At 36.9% G+C, this 14,108-nt stretch overlaps 2 protein-coding genes across 3 annotated transcripts; one reads left to right on the forward strand and one right to left on the reverse strand.

Annotated features, from left to right (window-relative positions):
• Positions 1-3,194: 3,194 nt before the first annotated feature.
• On the forward strand, positions 3,195-4,477 carry LOC144999911 (protein ENHANCED DISEASE RESISTANCE 2-like). Its single transcript, XM_078959065.1, has one exon. The coding sequence runs from the start codon at positions 3,347-3,349 to the stop codon at positions 4,295-4,297; it is 951 nt and encodes a 316-aa protein (XP_078815191.1). The 5' UTR covers positions 3,195-3,346; the 3' UTR covers positions 4,298-4,477.
• LOC144999910 (fanconi anemia group I-like protein) lies at positions 4,432-9,885 on the reverse strand. Of its 2 annotated transcripts, none has more exons than XM_078959063.1 (12): positions 8,781-9,885; positions 8,601-8,682; positions 8,336-8,524; positions 8,192-8,256; positions 7,940-8,099; positions 7,316-7,561; positions 7,105-7,221; positions 6,846-7,016; positions 5,900-6,754; positions 5,369-5,822; positions 5,082-5,272; positions 4,432-5,007 (listed from the first exon to the last, which is right to left on the reverse strand). In XM_078959063.1, the coding sequence occupies exons 1-12, from the start codon at positions 9,791-9,793 to the stop codon at positions 4,570-4,572; spliced, it is 3,981 nt and encodes a 1,326-aa protein (XP_078815189.1). In that variant the 5' UTR covers positions 9,794-9,885; the 3' UTR covers positions 4,432-4,569. The 2 variants fall into 2 exon arrangements, with proteins under 2 accessions (XP_078815189.1, XP_078815190.1); XM_078959064.1 differs by having other exon boundaries at positions 5,900-6,751; positions 8,781-9,884.
• Positions 9,886-14,108: the final 4,223 nt, after the last annotated feature.

Raw genomic sequence — 14,108 nt, forward strand, 5'->3', positions numbered from 1 at the left:
TATATTTTGATAAATTATTAATCTATTTATTTTATCATACCTAAAAGCATATTGGGTAGTGAAGGGTTATGTAAAGTAAAATATGATGTGAGGTTGTAGCCAACATTGTACGGTTATATTATTAGGGATTAGTCATATAATAGGATATAGAGGACGACCACAGAGTATTCTAGACAAGTCTGGTGGAAAATGGACAAGTTTGCAACCTGAAGGTGTTTATAAGCCATACACGGGCAAGTTTACAACATGTATGTGTTAATCAATTATACATGGGTAGGTCTTCGACCTGTAGATGTTAAACGGACCATACACAGACAAGTGTTCGAACTGTAGGTGATAAATGAACCACACATAGGCAGGTCTACAACCTTTAGATGTTAATAAACTATACATTCATACGGGTACTTTATTTACTCCATGGTTGCCTTATTGATATATATTTCTAAGGAATCCCCTAAACAGTATTACCTACTCAATGATCCTTTAGGATAGGTCCCACATAATCATCATCTTATGATCCAGGAGTGAGAATAACGGGAATGGGTAATCGGGTTATTCGTTTGACGGGATATATATATATATATATATATATATATATATATATATATATATATATATATATATATATATATATATAAGCTATATTATTATGGATTGAAAATCCTATGTGCTCGTCAGGCTCCTAAGCCTGCCCCACTCAATTTCCTTGGATCACAGGTAACAGTACGAAGATTCGGAGATGTTAACGTTTGAATATGCCAAGAGATTTAAGGAGTTTTAGGCCATTAAATAAATTGAGGTAAGGCATGTAGAGACTATCTCATGCTTATGTTTTTGTATCCGTTATGACATCCCAAGCTTTCAAATGTTAATGAAGAATTTTTTTTCGGAAATGTTTTGATATTTATATCATTTCACATTAATAACATTTTGGGACAAATTCCACACTAATGAAAGAATATCTGTTTTAAATAAGCATAAAGAAAAAAAATTAATTGGACATAAATTTGGGGAGGTCACATTGTGTGTAGGTTGTTGTTATGTTGTTATGATTTGTTTGTATGGTAGATCTATTATGATTACATGTGTTTGTTGGTTATTGTTTCTTTGTTTGCATATGTCGACATATTGTGGTTGGGTTGAGGTGGTTCTTCTATATGTTGTAGGCCAAGATACCTGGGTGGTCCAATTGATATCATAGGCCCAATAAGAGTGGTCCAGCTCCGTGTTGTAGGCTCAAGAGAGCGGTCCAGGTGTATTGTAGGCCTTGCAAGGCGTTCCATTCATATTGAAGGATCATGTGTGCATGCATTGTATGTGTATTGTTGTATGGGGTATTTTGGAAAGCTCACTAAGCTTTAGCTTACATTTGTGGATTTAAATGTTTCAGGTAGTTTTGAGGATCGGCGGAAGCCAAAGGCGTAAGTGTACATATCATTTTGTAGATTTATGTGTGAGAGATTTATTTGATACTCTTATTTTATGATTATGTTTTGAAACAATGAATTAGATGACTTATGGGTTTTCTAAAAAAATCTTTTGAAAATGAAAAATGTTACTATGGTTTTTGGGATGTTACACTTCAGTCAGCTGCAAGGTGACGAGGTGGAGTTCCATTCTGCTAGTGATTGTGGATTCCCCCACTATTGCTTGAGATTAAGCAAGGTATTTTGTTCGGAAGTCAAGAACTGTTGTGAACTTATGACGGAGGTAAGGAAGATGAAGACAATGAACGGTAGGGGTGGGGTTAGAGTGAGAATTAAGAGAGAGGAAGAAGGATGAGGAATATATGTCTATGTGGCAAAGGTAGTTTGATTGTGGATTTCCCCAATTTTGACTTTAAAGTTTAATTTTGACCAAATATTTCTAGATTTTCCAAATCTTCAAACGATGATGTCAACAATTGTTTATGTGCCAAAGGGGTAACATGGTTACCCCTTCATTTTATTTAAAGTGACCAATTAGACCCGATAAAAACAATTTTATTCCCTTAAAAAACACAAAAATAAGTTATGGGACTAAATTGGCAAATTCGAAATGCATTGTTGGGTTAATGTATCATTTTTCCTTTACATAAAAAAATAAACATTTATACTTACAAAAATAAATAAATCAATAATATTATAATCTCTTTAAAAAAAATCAATAATACTATAAGGATGTTTTTTTGTTATCTTATGGAATTTATCAAATACTAAAAATGATGCATTTTTATGTTTTATCACTATATAATAATACCTTTTAGTCCAACGATAACATGAGTAGTTGGATATGTATATATCAATTAATGGTTAAGGGTTCAAGTTTCGTTATATACAAAAATTTTAGATTTATGAGTATAATAGTATGGGTTTGTGTAAATTGTTATAATAATAAGCAAACATAAGTCAATCTATTTTTTAATTGTATTTTATATCACATAAAAAAACTAATACATATTCTATTAAATAAAGAAAAAAAAACATATGTTATAAATAATAATCCCGAACACTTGATAATTTGACCATCATTCCCATGTCCCTTCCCTGTTTATTGTGTCCATGTACTTTTTCTTTGTATTATATATATGTACATATGTAATATTTTAAAAATAAATCGATCACAATCATTTAAGAAATGACAAGAGTTAGGTTGTATATTCTCACTCCATTTGGAGTAGTATGTTATGTCTTATTGAGTGTGCCAACATCACAATTTTTGTCACTATCAGGTTTACAGATAACATATTATTTCTTAATTCTTATTTTACACTTTTCTGTTAAACTGAAAATAAATAATTAATATATTAATCGTTAGGCTTATGATTGTTGCCCTCTATGATACAGATGTATGATTACATGGATGTGTATCGATAAAAACATACAATATTCATGTATAAAATAAAACTATTTATTTCTTTGTGATCTTTAGTCCATTTATATATCTATTTACATGATCAGCAAATCTTAGCTTTTTAGTTATTGTTATTTTCTATTTAGAAAAAAACAAAAATGACACACTGTCTCGTCATAAATGTAACGATTTTTTATGGTTAAATATAATTAAAAAAAATGTAACATAAACTTATATATAGTATTAAGTAATAATTTTATTTGCTTAAAAGTAGGTATTTTATGTCGATTAATTATTTTGTTATTTGGAAGCGAAAAGTATACAGTATACATAAACACGCCAAAACAACCCCCAACAAATTAACCATATTATAGCTGAGTGATAACGCGAGTTAAAAAAGGGTTCTTCCGAAACTCCCTTTACAAATCCAAGACTTTCCATTCCACCCCATCCATAACGCGTCTGATTCTAGCCGGTGCTCTACTCCCTGAGGCGGCCGAGAGAGAGAGAGAGAATGTGTTCCACTAAGCATAAGCAAAAGCATAGGAGCTCCTCCGCCGCGTACACCGTCGTCGACAAGGCCTCCTCCGCCGAGGAGGAAGACGGAGACTGGAGGCAAGAAGCAATCAACGGTGGATCTCTGAAGCTTGTAGACCTCGATACTGGATCCAATGGTTGGGCGTCCCCTCCCGGCGATCTATTCTCTCTCCGCGGCAGTAACTACTTCACCAAGAAGCAGAAGTGCCCCTCCGGTCCATGGCTCCTTCATCCTGCAGGTGTCGATTGGCTCCGTTCTGCATCTAAACTCGACCACGTCCTATCACGCGCCGACAACCGTGTGATGCACGCGCTTAGGAAGTCTCAGTGCGAAGGAAGCAACACTGCGAAGAGTTTCGTATTGGCCGTGAACTTACAGGTTCCAGGTAGGGATCATCATAGTGCTGTGTTCTACTTCGCAACAGGCGATCCGATTCCCTCCGGTTCACTTCTCTATCGTTTCATCCACGGCGACGACGCCTTCCGCAACCAGCGGTTTAAGATTGTGAACCGTATCGTCAAAGGGCCGTGGATCGTGAAAGCCACCGTCGGGAACTACTCCGCTTGCCTGCTCGGAAAAGCCCTGAATTGCCACTACCACAGCGGCCCGAATTACCTAGAGATTGACGTCGACATCGGTAGCTCGAAGGTCGCCACTGCGATTTTGCGTTTGGCGTTGGGATGCGTCACGGCTGTAACAATCGATATGGGGTTTGCAGTTGAAGCTCAGGAAGAAGAGGAATTACCGGAGAAGTTGTTTGGGGCAGTTAGGATATGTCAAATGGAGATGTCTTCTGCGACGTTCGTTGATACAGATACAGCAACAAATAGACCATTGATACAAACAGCTCACAGTAATCGTGTTCAAGCATCGGATCTGCAGGATGACGATGACGATGACGACGCGAATATTAATATTGAGAAATGAATAAAGGTAGTGAAAAAAGGGGTAAATTCTACGCAATTTTCGGGATCTCATATAGCGTAAGTAGTTTTCATGTTAATTGCGATGATCTATCATACCCTGCTTAAACATTTTTTTCGTGGGCGATTCTGGTGCTGTATAGATAATAATTTCAATAATAATAACTGTAACGTTTCTTGTTCAGATTCGATGATTTTTGTTGGTGCTAAAAGATGAGAATTTTGTTTCTGATATGTGTGTATGTTGTTTACTATACAAATAATCTTTCATCACATCTAAGCGCTCTCTATATTTGCTTCATCGTCTGAATCTTCAACAATTCTACTCTTCTTTCTGGGAATCAAACTGTCATCTTCATCAGAATCCTCTGCAGCAAATGGGGTACCTGTGTCAGGTAATAATGCATCATCTTCTTCACCATTTTCAGAGTCTTGTACCAAATCATTTTGAGCAGCAGCTTCATTAACTTCATCATGTTCCTGATCATTCCCATGTTCATGTTCTTGTTCTTGTTCTTGTGGGCCGGTTATTCTAAAATCTCTAGCAGTGCTACGTTTTGCATGCCTCAACAAGTTCATTTTGCAAGCTTTGCCAAGTAGAATCAGATACTTCTCATAATCTTCTATCTGAAATATCAAATCTGGGATGCATCTGTTCTCCCTTTTAATCTTGTTCAAAATTCCTTTACTTGCTCTACTACTGGCTTGTTGTTTCTGCAATCATTATATGTTTTAATTAAGTAAAAAACTAGATTGCAAATCACGAATACAAAGTTCAAAGTTCAAACCTGCTGCATTGTTTCCATGAAAATGTACAAAGGACCTGTTAGCTGCTTACAAGTCACTTCCACAAGCTTTTGAAACTTGAGACTTGGTAAAATCTGCTTGCAGCCTTTAGGTGCGATAAGAAACTTTGAAACCCTAGCTAAGTTCTTGTAGAATTTAGCAGCCAATCTCACTACATGTTCACCTTGGAGATCTGTAAATTTAGAGTGTATCAATCATACTATCGCTAAAAAGTTTACTTTTTTACAGAATTCAAGAAAGTAGATAAAGATTGAGTAATTTAATTTACCTTTGAGGTTCATCACCACAAAAGAAGATAACAGTTCCATGACAGCTTCAGCCCTATGGTACAGAGTCTCTTCTAATGTCAAATGTGACTTGTGTATCCCATTATCATCCATCTCTATCCCTTTATAAGCACTGGTGAAACATGTTTTCATCTTCATACTGATTCGATCCATGTCAGCAAGAACTGATTCAAGAAACTGTAGGATCGCTGATGATATAACAGTTTCTGTTGAATTGTTTATGATTCTGTATGTTTCTGATCCTGTTGTTTTTATCAACTCCAGTGCCATATCTTGAGCAACAGCCAAATCATTTGGAGCTTGAGTACATGATAGTGCTAGATTCACTACACTTTTTGCAATCTTCGTGTTTGCTATATTACTTGTTTCACAAATTCTTATTGCCCAATCACCAACAGTTTTACACCCAATAATCTTTGCAATATCACACAGCACCTGATAACATAACAGTATAATTCAAGTCAAAATCGTATATCTACAAGTAAAAACCATAAAAAGAATTATGATTTTACCTCAATTTCATGGAATAACTTTGCTTGAAGAAGCTTAGAGAACAGAGGTTTAACAATTTTTGTAATGAAGACTTCTTCCCTTTGAATGTCCAGTGGTTCATCCTCAACTAAAGAATCTGACAACATTTCTTCAATTTCTCTCATTTCCTCTGGGGTTTGAGAACAGATTGTTAGCAGTTCTTTCAAGCAAATTAGAGCCAAGAGAACGAGACCCTTTTTATCTTCTTCATCTTTTTTCCCTTTAGCTTCCTTTTTCTTTTGATCTGGTTGAATGAGCAACGTGATCACTTTCAACAATGGTGGACCTAGGATCTTTATATCACCATACATCAAACCCTTCAATGGATCATCTTTTGCCACATTGGAACAAGATTTGATCTTGCAAAAAGTGGCATTTAACACAAAATAGAACAGTTTAGAATGTTGGTTTGATGACTTGTAGAGTTGAAACAAGTGATGAATGCTTGATGTTGACATGAAAGTAGTTGTTTCTTTACACCACTTTGTGTTATCTGACTCGTTTTTATATGTTAGATCAGGAGCAGTAGACCGAGGTGTATCTTTTCTAGCACCATTGTTTTGTGTACATAAGGACTCATGTAGATCAACAAGATCAATCAACTCTTTCTCTAAATCAATCTTTATATCATTACTTGCCTTTTCCAATTCAGCAGCAAGTGTATTCAATATCACCTCAATAACACCCGACATAATCTTAGCACTATATTTGTACGTCTCTCCTTCTTGTGGTGTATCTAAACCTAACTGTCCTTCCAAATTTCCATTTCTTAGAAGCTTCCGGATTCTTGACAAAGCATTGGAAAACGACTCACCAGAAACTGTTCCTCCTGCCTGCTGAATGCTGATATTCAGTATTGACCATTGACACACCAATCCATATAATTAAATTCTGTTTTTAAAACTTTCATTTTTATAAATTGAATACCTCGTTTTCTTGCGTAAGTGAGAACCCGAAAGAAGCCCATGATTCAGATTTTTCTTGTGGCTGAAGTGAAAGAACCCATGAGACACACGATAAAAGATCATCAAGTGGTTCTACTATACAAGTTTTGTTATTCTCAGTCCTAATGCATCGGATTATATTAAGTTGACCATCCTGAAACCAAAAGCATAAAGTCAATCATGAAACGGAAACATAAATATATATTTAAAAAAAAATAAATGAATTATCTAAGAGTACTTACTTCTTTGTAAAACTGTAGAAAGTGAGGCCGCAGAAAATCAAAAACTTCCCCTGCTGTTAATGGATCAACCAGCACAAGCTTTACAAGTCCCTGGTATACAACCTCTTTCACTTTCCCCTACTTACAACAACAAAGCCTCAATAAGCACATGTACTTTTTTCTGGTGTGTGTGTGTGTGTGTGTTGGGGGTAGAATGTAGATATAAAGAAACCTGTTGATAGAGGCATCGTTGTAATAAACTACTGAGCTCTTTGAAAAGATCATTGCTAATTCCACGGGTTATTTGAGGTTGTTGACTGCTGCTAGCTTGGCTAGAGGATTCTTGATAAGAAGATGGCATATTTTGTTTTGATTTTTTGTCTGCAAGAATTAAGTCGATAATGGCTCCAGCTGCAGCTAAGCGGATTTGATCTTCTTGTCTGAACATAGCCTTGCGCACCACCAAGATTATGTAGTCCTGCCAAAGTTATGTACTCAATGGATTAATGATGTCCGATAAATGACCATTTTACCCTTCTGCTTAGATGGGGATCAAACCATGGGTTTGTGATGTTGAGGTGAAAGAGGGTAGGTAATAAAAGAAATGCATATACTTGCAACAACAAAGCCTCAATATGCACATGTACATTTTGCCCTGTCTAATGGTTTATTTATACCAAGTAAAAAATAACAATGCCATGTATTCATCCAAATTAAGTTATGTATGTCTCTATTGAAAAGAAACAAGCTCATAATCTAAATTATTATTATGTGATCAAATACATTCCTCGGATAATCATAGACTACAACCTTGAACCTTTTATTTGACTGAATAAATGGTTAGAAGAATGCAAACCTGAAGGTTATGACTGAACTTGATGAGTGGCACTAGAATGTTAATCAAATGGGAAGCAACTTTGCTGTGCATAAAACCAAAATAATCCAACAATTCCTTCAGATGTGACACATATTCTAACATGGGGTATGGGTAGTTCTGCACTAGGTTACCAAGTAACCTATCAAAAAATAAATAATAAAAAATAATCAAACACAAGATTATTTCAATCTGCATAAGAAAACATAAGATAGGCTTTTGAGTTTTGAATACCTTATGATTGCTAAACTTTGTTCAGGCTTAAGAGAAAGGATTCGAAATTTACATTGCTCGATAATCTGCAAAAAAAAAAAAATCTGCATTAAGATTTTATGTGAATGTTAGATTTTTGAATATTATTCTTTTGTTTATATTAACCTCATTTCTTGCCATGTCATGAACCTCAAATAAACTTTTTAGCATTTGAATACCAAGCTCTTGAGAACCCATAAGACCTGTGTTTCCAATTTCTTTATGGCTCATTTCCTCCCCTGATTCCAGAAACAAAAAGCCCAAGTGGACTATGCTAGGAACAATATGTTCTCTTCCATGATTACTCTCATTAACCTAAAGTTATTAACCAAAACACAACAAAATTATATGATTGCTGAAGAAAATTTGCAATAAAAAAGAGGTGAATTACAATTCTTAGCACTGCTTTCTCTGTCAATAGGGCATTTTGTAGATACTCCTCCTTTAAGTCATCAGGTAGCCATTTACAATGTCTGCACAAGTACATAGAACAGGCCACTGATAAGAACAGCAAAATGAATGTAACACACTAATAGGATGAAAATAAAATATGTAATCTTGAGGCATGTACCTTGAAAATTTGTAATCCTTATAAGCAGTGATAAGAGCTGTTTTCAGTGTTCCCATGGAGTTCTCCCTGTACCTTCTAATTCTTGCTATTGACAACAATAGCCCAACAACAAAATGATCAATCGCCTGAAGATTTGACCTCACAAGCCCCATAATTTCCTGTCCCAGTGAAGGATCTTGCTTTACAGCGAAATTGACATGCAACAGTACAGTCCCTTCAACTTCCCTGATGATATTAGAACTCGCCTTTTTAGAATGCATTTTGGTTCCAAAGAACATAACAATACCTTCAATTATTTCCCTTTTGTTAAACCCTTTTGAAGCCAAAACAAGTAACTGGTAAACTAATGAAGGAAGATCCTGCAGCTCAACACAATGCATATTGTCAAATACCTTCTGTGCAAACAGCTTACCTCTTCCCTTACCAACAAACTTGAACTCGTGAATGATAGAAACCAGTTTCACTAACAAAATCCTTGACCAATTACAATCTAGGATACGATCAAAGACCGCATCAACTGAATCCTGGGGTTTATCGATCTCATTAGAGTTAAATATGATATGGAGACACTTCGGAAGCAAGTCGAGAAGCTGCGCTTCATCTGGATCTCTGTTGATTTGTGAGATACTCGAAACGATTGTATCAGAGATTGTTTGTAGTTCGTTGATCGGGATGTTCTCAAGATGGGGAGAGAAGAGTTCCAGGGTTTTAAGAGAACGCCGATCATGGGGAATTTTGTTGGAAGTGAAGAGGATTAAGTAGGAATTGAGAAGAGATGTGAGTAGGGTAGATACAGAAGGAGATGGCGAGAGGAGAGAGAGGAGAGACGATGTGTATTCAGAGACGACGGAGGGAGGGAGCGTGTGGAGGTGGGAGACAAGGGTTTCGTGAGAAGTTGGGGAGAGGAGGTAAGGATGAAGCGGTGCAGTAGTGTGGTACTGAGCTAAGCGGATTATGTCGTCCGGGGTGAGAGGCGGTGAGTTGTTACGGTGGTTGGCGGTGGCGGTCGTCATGGTGGCGCGACCGTAGTTGGATAGCAGACGAAGTTGTGAGTGGGTTTTGTGGATTTTTCGAGCGCGGGAAAACTCGAAAATGTTTCATTTTTATTTTTGTCAAATAGTTGGTAAAAATCATATTTATTTTCGTTTCGTATTTAAACCAAATCTCCTTCCCTACTCTAAATAAATAAATAAATAAATAAATATAATCCATTTGTTTTCACGTGTAATCTTCTATTCTTCTCAACCCCTTTAAAGTAAACTTCCAAAAATACACATTTAAAACTCTCATGGCAATATGGCATTAGACTCTCCATTCCTCCACTTTAGCTTCAGATTTTCCCGATTAACCTTTTACAAATCAGCTTCCAAGAAAAAATGAACAGATCAGTTGGTTAAATGTTAAACCTCCAAAGTTAGAAAACTCCTTTTGCCCGATTCGAACCTTGGGCTTCTACTACAAGAGACATTTATCTCTACCAACCAGGCTGGTTCGGATGGCTCTAAAGAAAAATTATTATGCATGTCATGTTTATTGATTAGGAGTTTCTAACTAAGATATGTTAAACCAACAATTATGTAAGGGAAAATCCTTGACTAAGTTGTAACATCCCAATATTTAAGGAAGGAAATGGATTTCATAAGTAATTCTAAAAATCTATACAATTACGATTATGTTATCTACTCACAACGTTCGATATTGCTATTGGAAGTGCTTGAATCCTAACATCGATTGACGACTAATTTTGATGTTCGTTAGTTCTTTGATGTTGGTTGGTTCTTCCACTTTTTTCTCTTTAGTTTTATTTTCTATTTTTGTCTTTTGATTTTGAATTATCATCTTTGAAGTTTAAGCATCAACTTTTTTTACTGAATTTGAATCATCTTGTATATTAGTGATATTCTTTTTTAGTGTTCTGATTAGTATCATTGTTGTCAAAAATATGATAACATCTAATACAAATGATAAGAAACAATTTTTTTTTAAACTTGCATTAAAACTTTAATTAGCTCCGTTTTGGATGCAAACGAGCAACAAATATAATTAGAAGTCTATTGTTAATGTTTGTAGTGTTGTGTGTATGTTTGTGTGTTATGATATGTATTACATACCACTTCTAAAATATGCATGGTTCTAAAAAGCGCGCCATGGCGCGCCTCAAGGCGTGCCATTGCGCGAGGCGTGGTGTAGCCGTTACGAAAACGTCTAAGGCGGGTTTGTGAAGCGTGGTACTAAAATAATGTGTCAAAGCGCGCCTTATCGCGTTATGGCACGAGTTTTTTTCAAGGTGCGGGATTTTTTTATTTTATTTTTTGTTTTGTTTTTTTATCGAGCCTAAAATAAATGAGTTTTTGTTAACATTTTTCTATTAGATATTAATATAACACTTCTAAAAAATTCATATATTTGATAAAATTCAATAATTATATGATTTATATCTTTTAATGTATATAATATAGTCACGCCTTGAAAAACGTCATGGCTCGTCAAGGCTTGTCATGGCTTAACTTTTACCTTGCCGCCAAGCCACGCCTTACGTTATTTAGAACCTTAAAAATATGTGATTGTTTCGTCCTTTCAAGATTTGGGGTTGGAATCAAACAAACAGTAGTTCTTATTAAACATTGTAAAATGTTATACTTTTAAATCAACGGTTCTAAGTTTTTTCTAATATAGCATCTTACTTGGAGTTCTATTTCCTTATTTGTTTTATTTTAAATATTTTTCTTATTAAACATTGTAAAATGTTATACTTTTGTATGTATTTAACCGTGTGAAAGATTTTATGGTTTCATAATTTTAGCCTTGATTTTCCCATACTCGTTAAGAAGACTTTAAAATATGATATTAATTTTGATCACCAAAAAGATTTTAGATCGCGATATAAGTTTGATCTGATTTAAAGCATGGTGTTAACATATTTCTCTAGGAATACGTTAAATATAACAAAATTGTTATTTTTAGGACAACCTAGTGTCAGACCCAGACCTTCGCCCTTATGGTCTCGCACTAGGGCCTTGGTACTTGGCGCTCTTGCGCCCAAGTTCAATTCCAGACGATAATTCACGGTCTATAATAAGCTAAAAACATAGTTGGTCGCTTTCCAGAGCGAAAAGTGTAACGTTGTAACGCTCAGAGCATTGTCCTATGCCTCCTCTACACTAATAGCATATGACCACTAGTGATGCACGGTCCACCAATGAGACTCCTCCATATCTTGTCGGGCTAGACGGGACAAAGGATACTGTTGAGATCATGCTTATATAGAGACAAGTATAAAGGAGATCATTCTCCTCTAGGGGAAGAGATTGCTTTATTCTTAAAAAAAAAAAAAAAAAAAACAAAAAACAAAAAACAAAAAACAAAAACACACACACACTCTTAATCTTCATATTCCCACACATACACTCATACTAACTAAATCATCGAAGCTTCATCCCTGGATTACCTCTCGATCGTCGACTGACAATCTTTCTTTATTGTGATTACAGGGCTCGACCCATTCGGAACCATCACGATACGGCATTAAGTGCCTAGCACATATCACAACATTAGGCGTCATTCGGGCGTGTACTCAGAGTTACACAGCCTTGATACGACACTAAACGTCGGAAATGACGAGAAAAGGACGTGTAACACTCGACGGAGGAGAAATAACCCCACTCAGATCTATGTCATCACTCGACGACACACAAGCATCTGCATCAGAAGGACAAGCCTTCACCCAAACGCCAGTCGCGCAAGCGTCAGGCTCCATGGAGGACACCGCAACTATATCAATAACCGTCTTATGGAGACCACCACCCGTCACAAAAGAGCATTTGGTAACAACCACGACCGCGGCGCCATGGATAACTGTGACTCAGTTATCACAACCACCGACTTCACAGCCACAATTGTTGTTGCAGCAAGCGGGGATGAAAACTTGGTCTCTAAGAACCATGTTGTCCTCAGTGCAACACCCAATATCGAACTATCATTTCTCTCCCAACGCAAGCATGTCGCATATTCCGTTCTTCGCACAATAACCGCCGGTGTTCAATCCCTACATCCATCAGTTGCAGGGATCCATTCCCCATGTTCCACCATCGTAGGGCTCCAACCCTAACACAATATCGACGTAGGAGCCTAATTATCACTAAGCATCAACATATAAGGTCAACCCCCCCCCCCCGCACAACAGTCGCAGGGACCAAATATGCACATGCTCTAATAGCCAGGAATTGAGCTCATAGTTGCAGCAAAACATGCAAACAAGCCCACAACAACAACTGTACATATCGTAAACGGCGATGTACAATCAAACGTACAACAATCCGTATTACGCTCAACAACTCATGATGTATGGTGGATTTCCATACCCACACATGGGAAACCAAGTAAGGAGTAGCAGCTCCGCTTTATGTCAGGAACTCTTTCGATATAAGATTCCACACTCGGCGATGATACCGAACATCCCAAAGTACGATGGCACCATCGATCTGGACGAGCATATCGACACTTACGAGTGGACGGTGACGTAATTGATAATGGATAAGCGGTTCGAGGCACTACGAACTGACATCATCTCGAGCTTTGAGCAGCTAAGGTACCTCTTCCTTAATAATTTCGTGCAATTAAAGAAGGGTAAAGGAGATGCGAAATCAATCATGGCGTGCAAGCAAAATGAGGGAGAGTCAATAAGAGCATATTACGATAGATTCACTATAGCAACACTAAAATTTTACTCCCAAGAAAGCCCTGCAACACCTAAAAGAAGCTTTACACCAGCTCCCAGCCATGGCGAGCCCCTACCAGGAGAAATTTTGCAAATGTACTTGCCTGCATGCGACGAGACCATATCATCGGTACTATCTATCGAGGGGGAGAGAAACAATTACCAATATGTTTCGTAAGCAGAGCATTACAAGGTCCTGAGCTAAACTACCTGATCTTATAGAAATTGGTGCTCGCATTAATTTATGCAGCCAGCCGTCTCAAGCGCTACTTCCAAGCCCACAAGATTGAGGTCTTGACTAGTTACCGGGTAAAACAAATCTTGTTGAGACCAGAGAAATCGGGATGCCTAGAAAAATGGGTGATCGAGCTAGGCGAACATGACATAGACTATCGCCCATACAACAACATCAAGGCCTAAGCTTTGGCAGACTTCCTAGTTGAGATTCCTGACACAATCAAAGATGTGTCAAGCACCGTTCCAATAGAACCCTCAAAAACGGAGGCAAGCTAAGACATTTGGGAACTACATACTGACGAATCTGCAAACAAGGAAGGGTCTGGGGAAGGACTAATTCTCAAGAACTCCAACGGTGATGAAATTGCGTATGC

The sequence above is a fragment of the Lactuca saligna genome, chromosome 6 (assembly GCF_052625555.1).
Source record: "Lactuca saligna cultivar CGN05327 chromosome 6, ASM5262555v1, whole genome shotgun sequence".
Classification (NCBI taxonomy): Eukaryota; Viridiplantae; Streptophyta; class Magnoliopsida; order Asterales; family Asteraceae; genus Lactuca; species Lactuca saligna.

Coding starts and splice junctions, on each gene's coding strand:
- LOC144999911 (XM_078959065.1), top strand. CDS start 3,347: ATGTGTTCCACTAAGCATAAGCAAAAGCATAGGAGCTCCTCCGCCGCG.
- LOC144999910 (XM_078959063.1), bottom strand. CDS start 9,793: ATGACGACCGCCACCGCCAACCACCGTAACAACTCACCGCCTCTCACC. Junction 8,257..8,335: donor ATGACATGGCAAGAAATGAG/GTTAATATAAAC, acceptor TTTTTTTTGCAG/ATTATCGAGCAATGTAAATT. Junction 7,017..7,104: donor TTCTACAGTTTTACAAAGAA/GTAAGTACTCTT, acceptor TTTTGGTTTCAG/GATGGTCAACTTAATATAAT.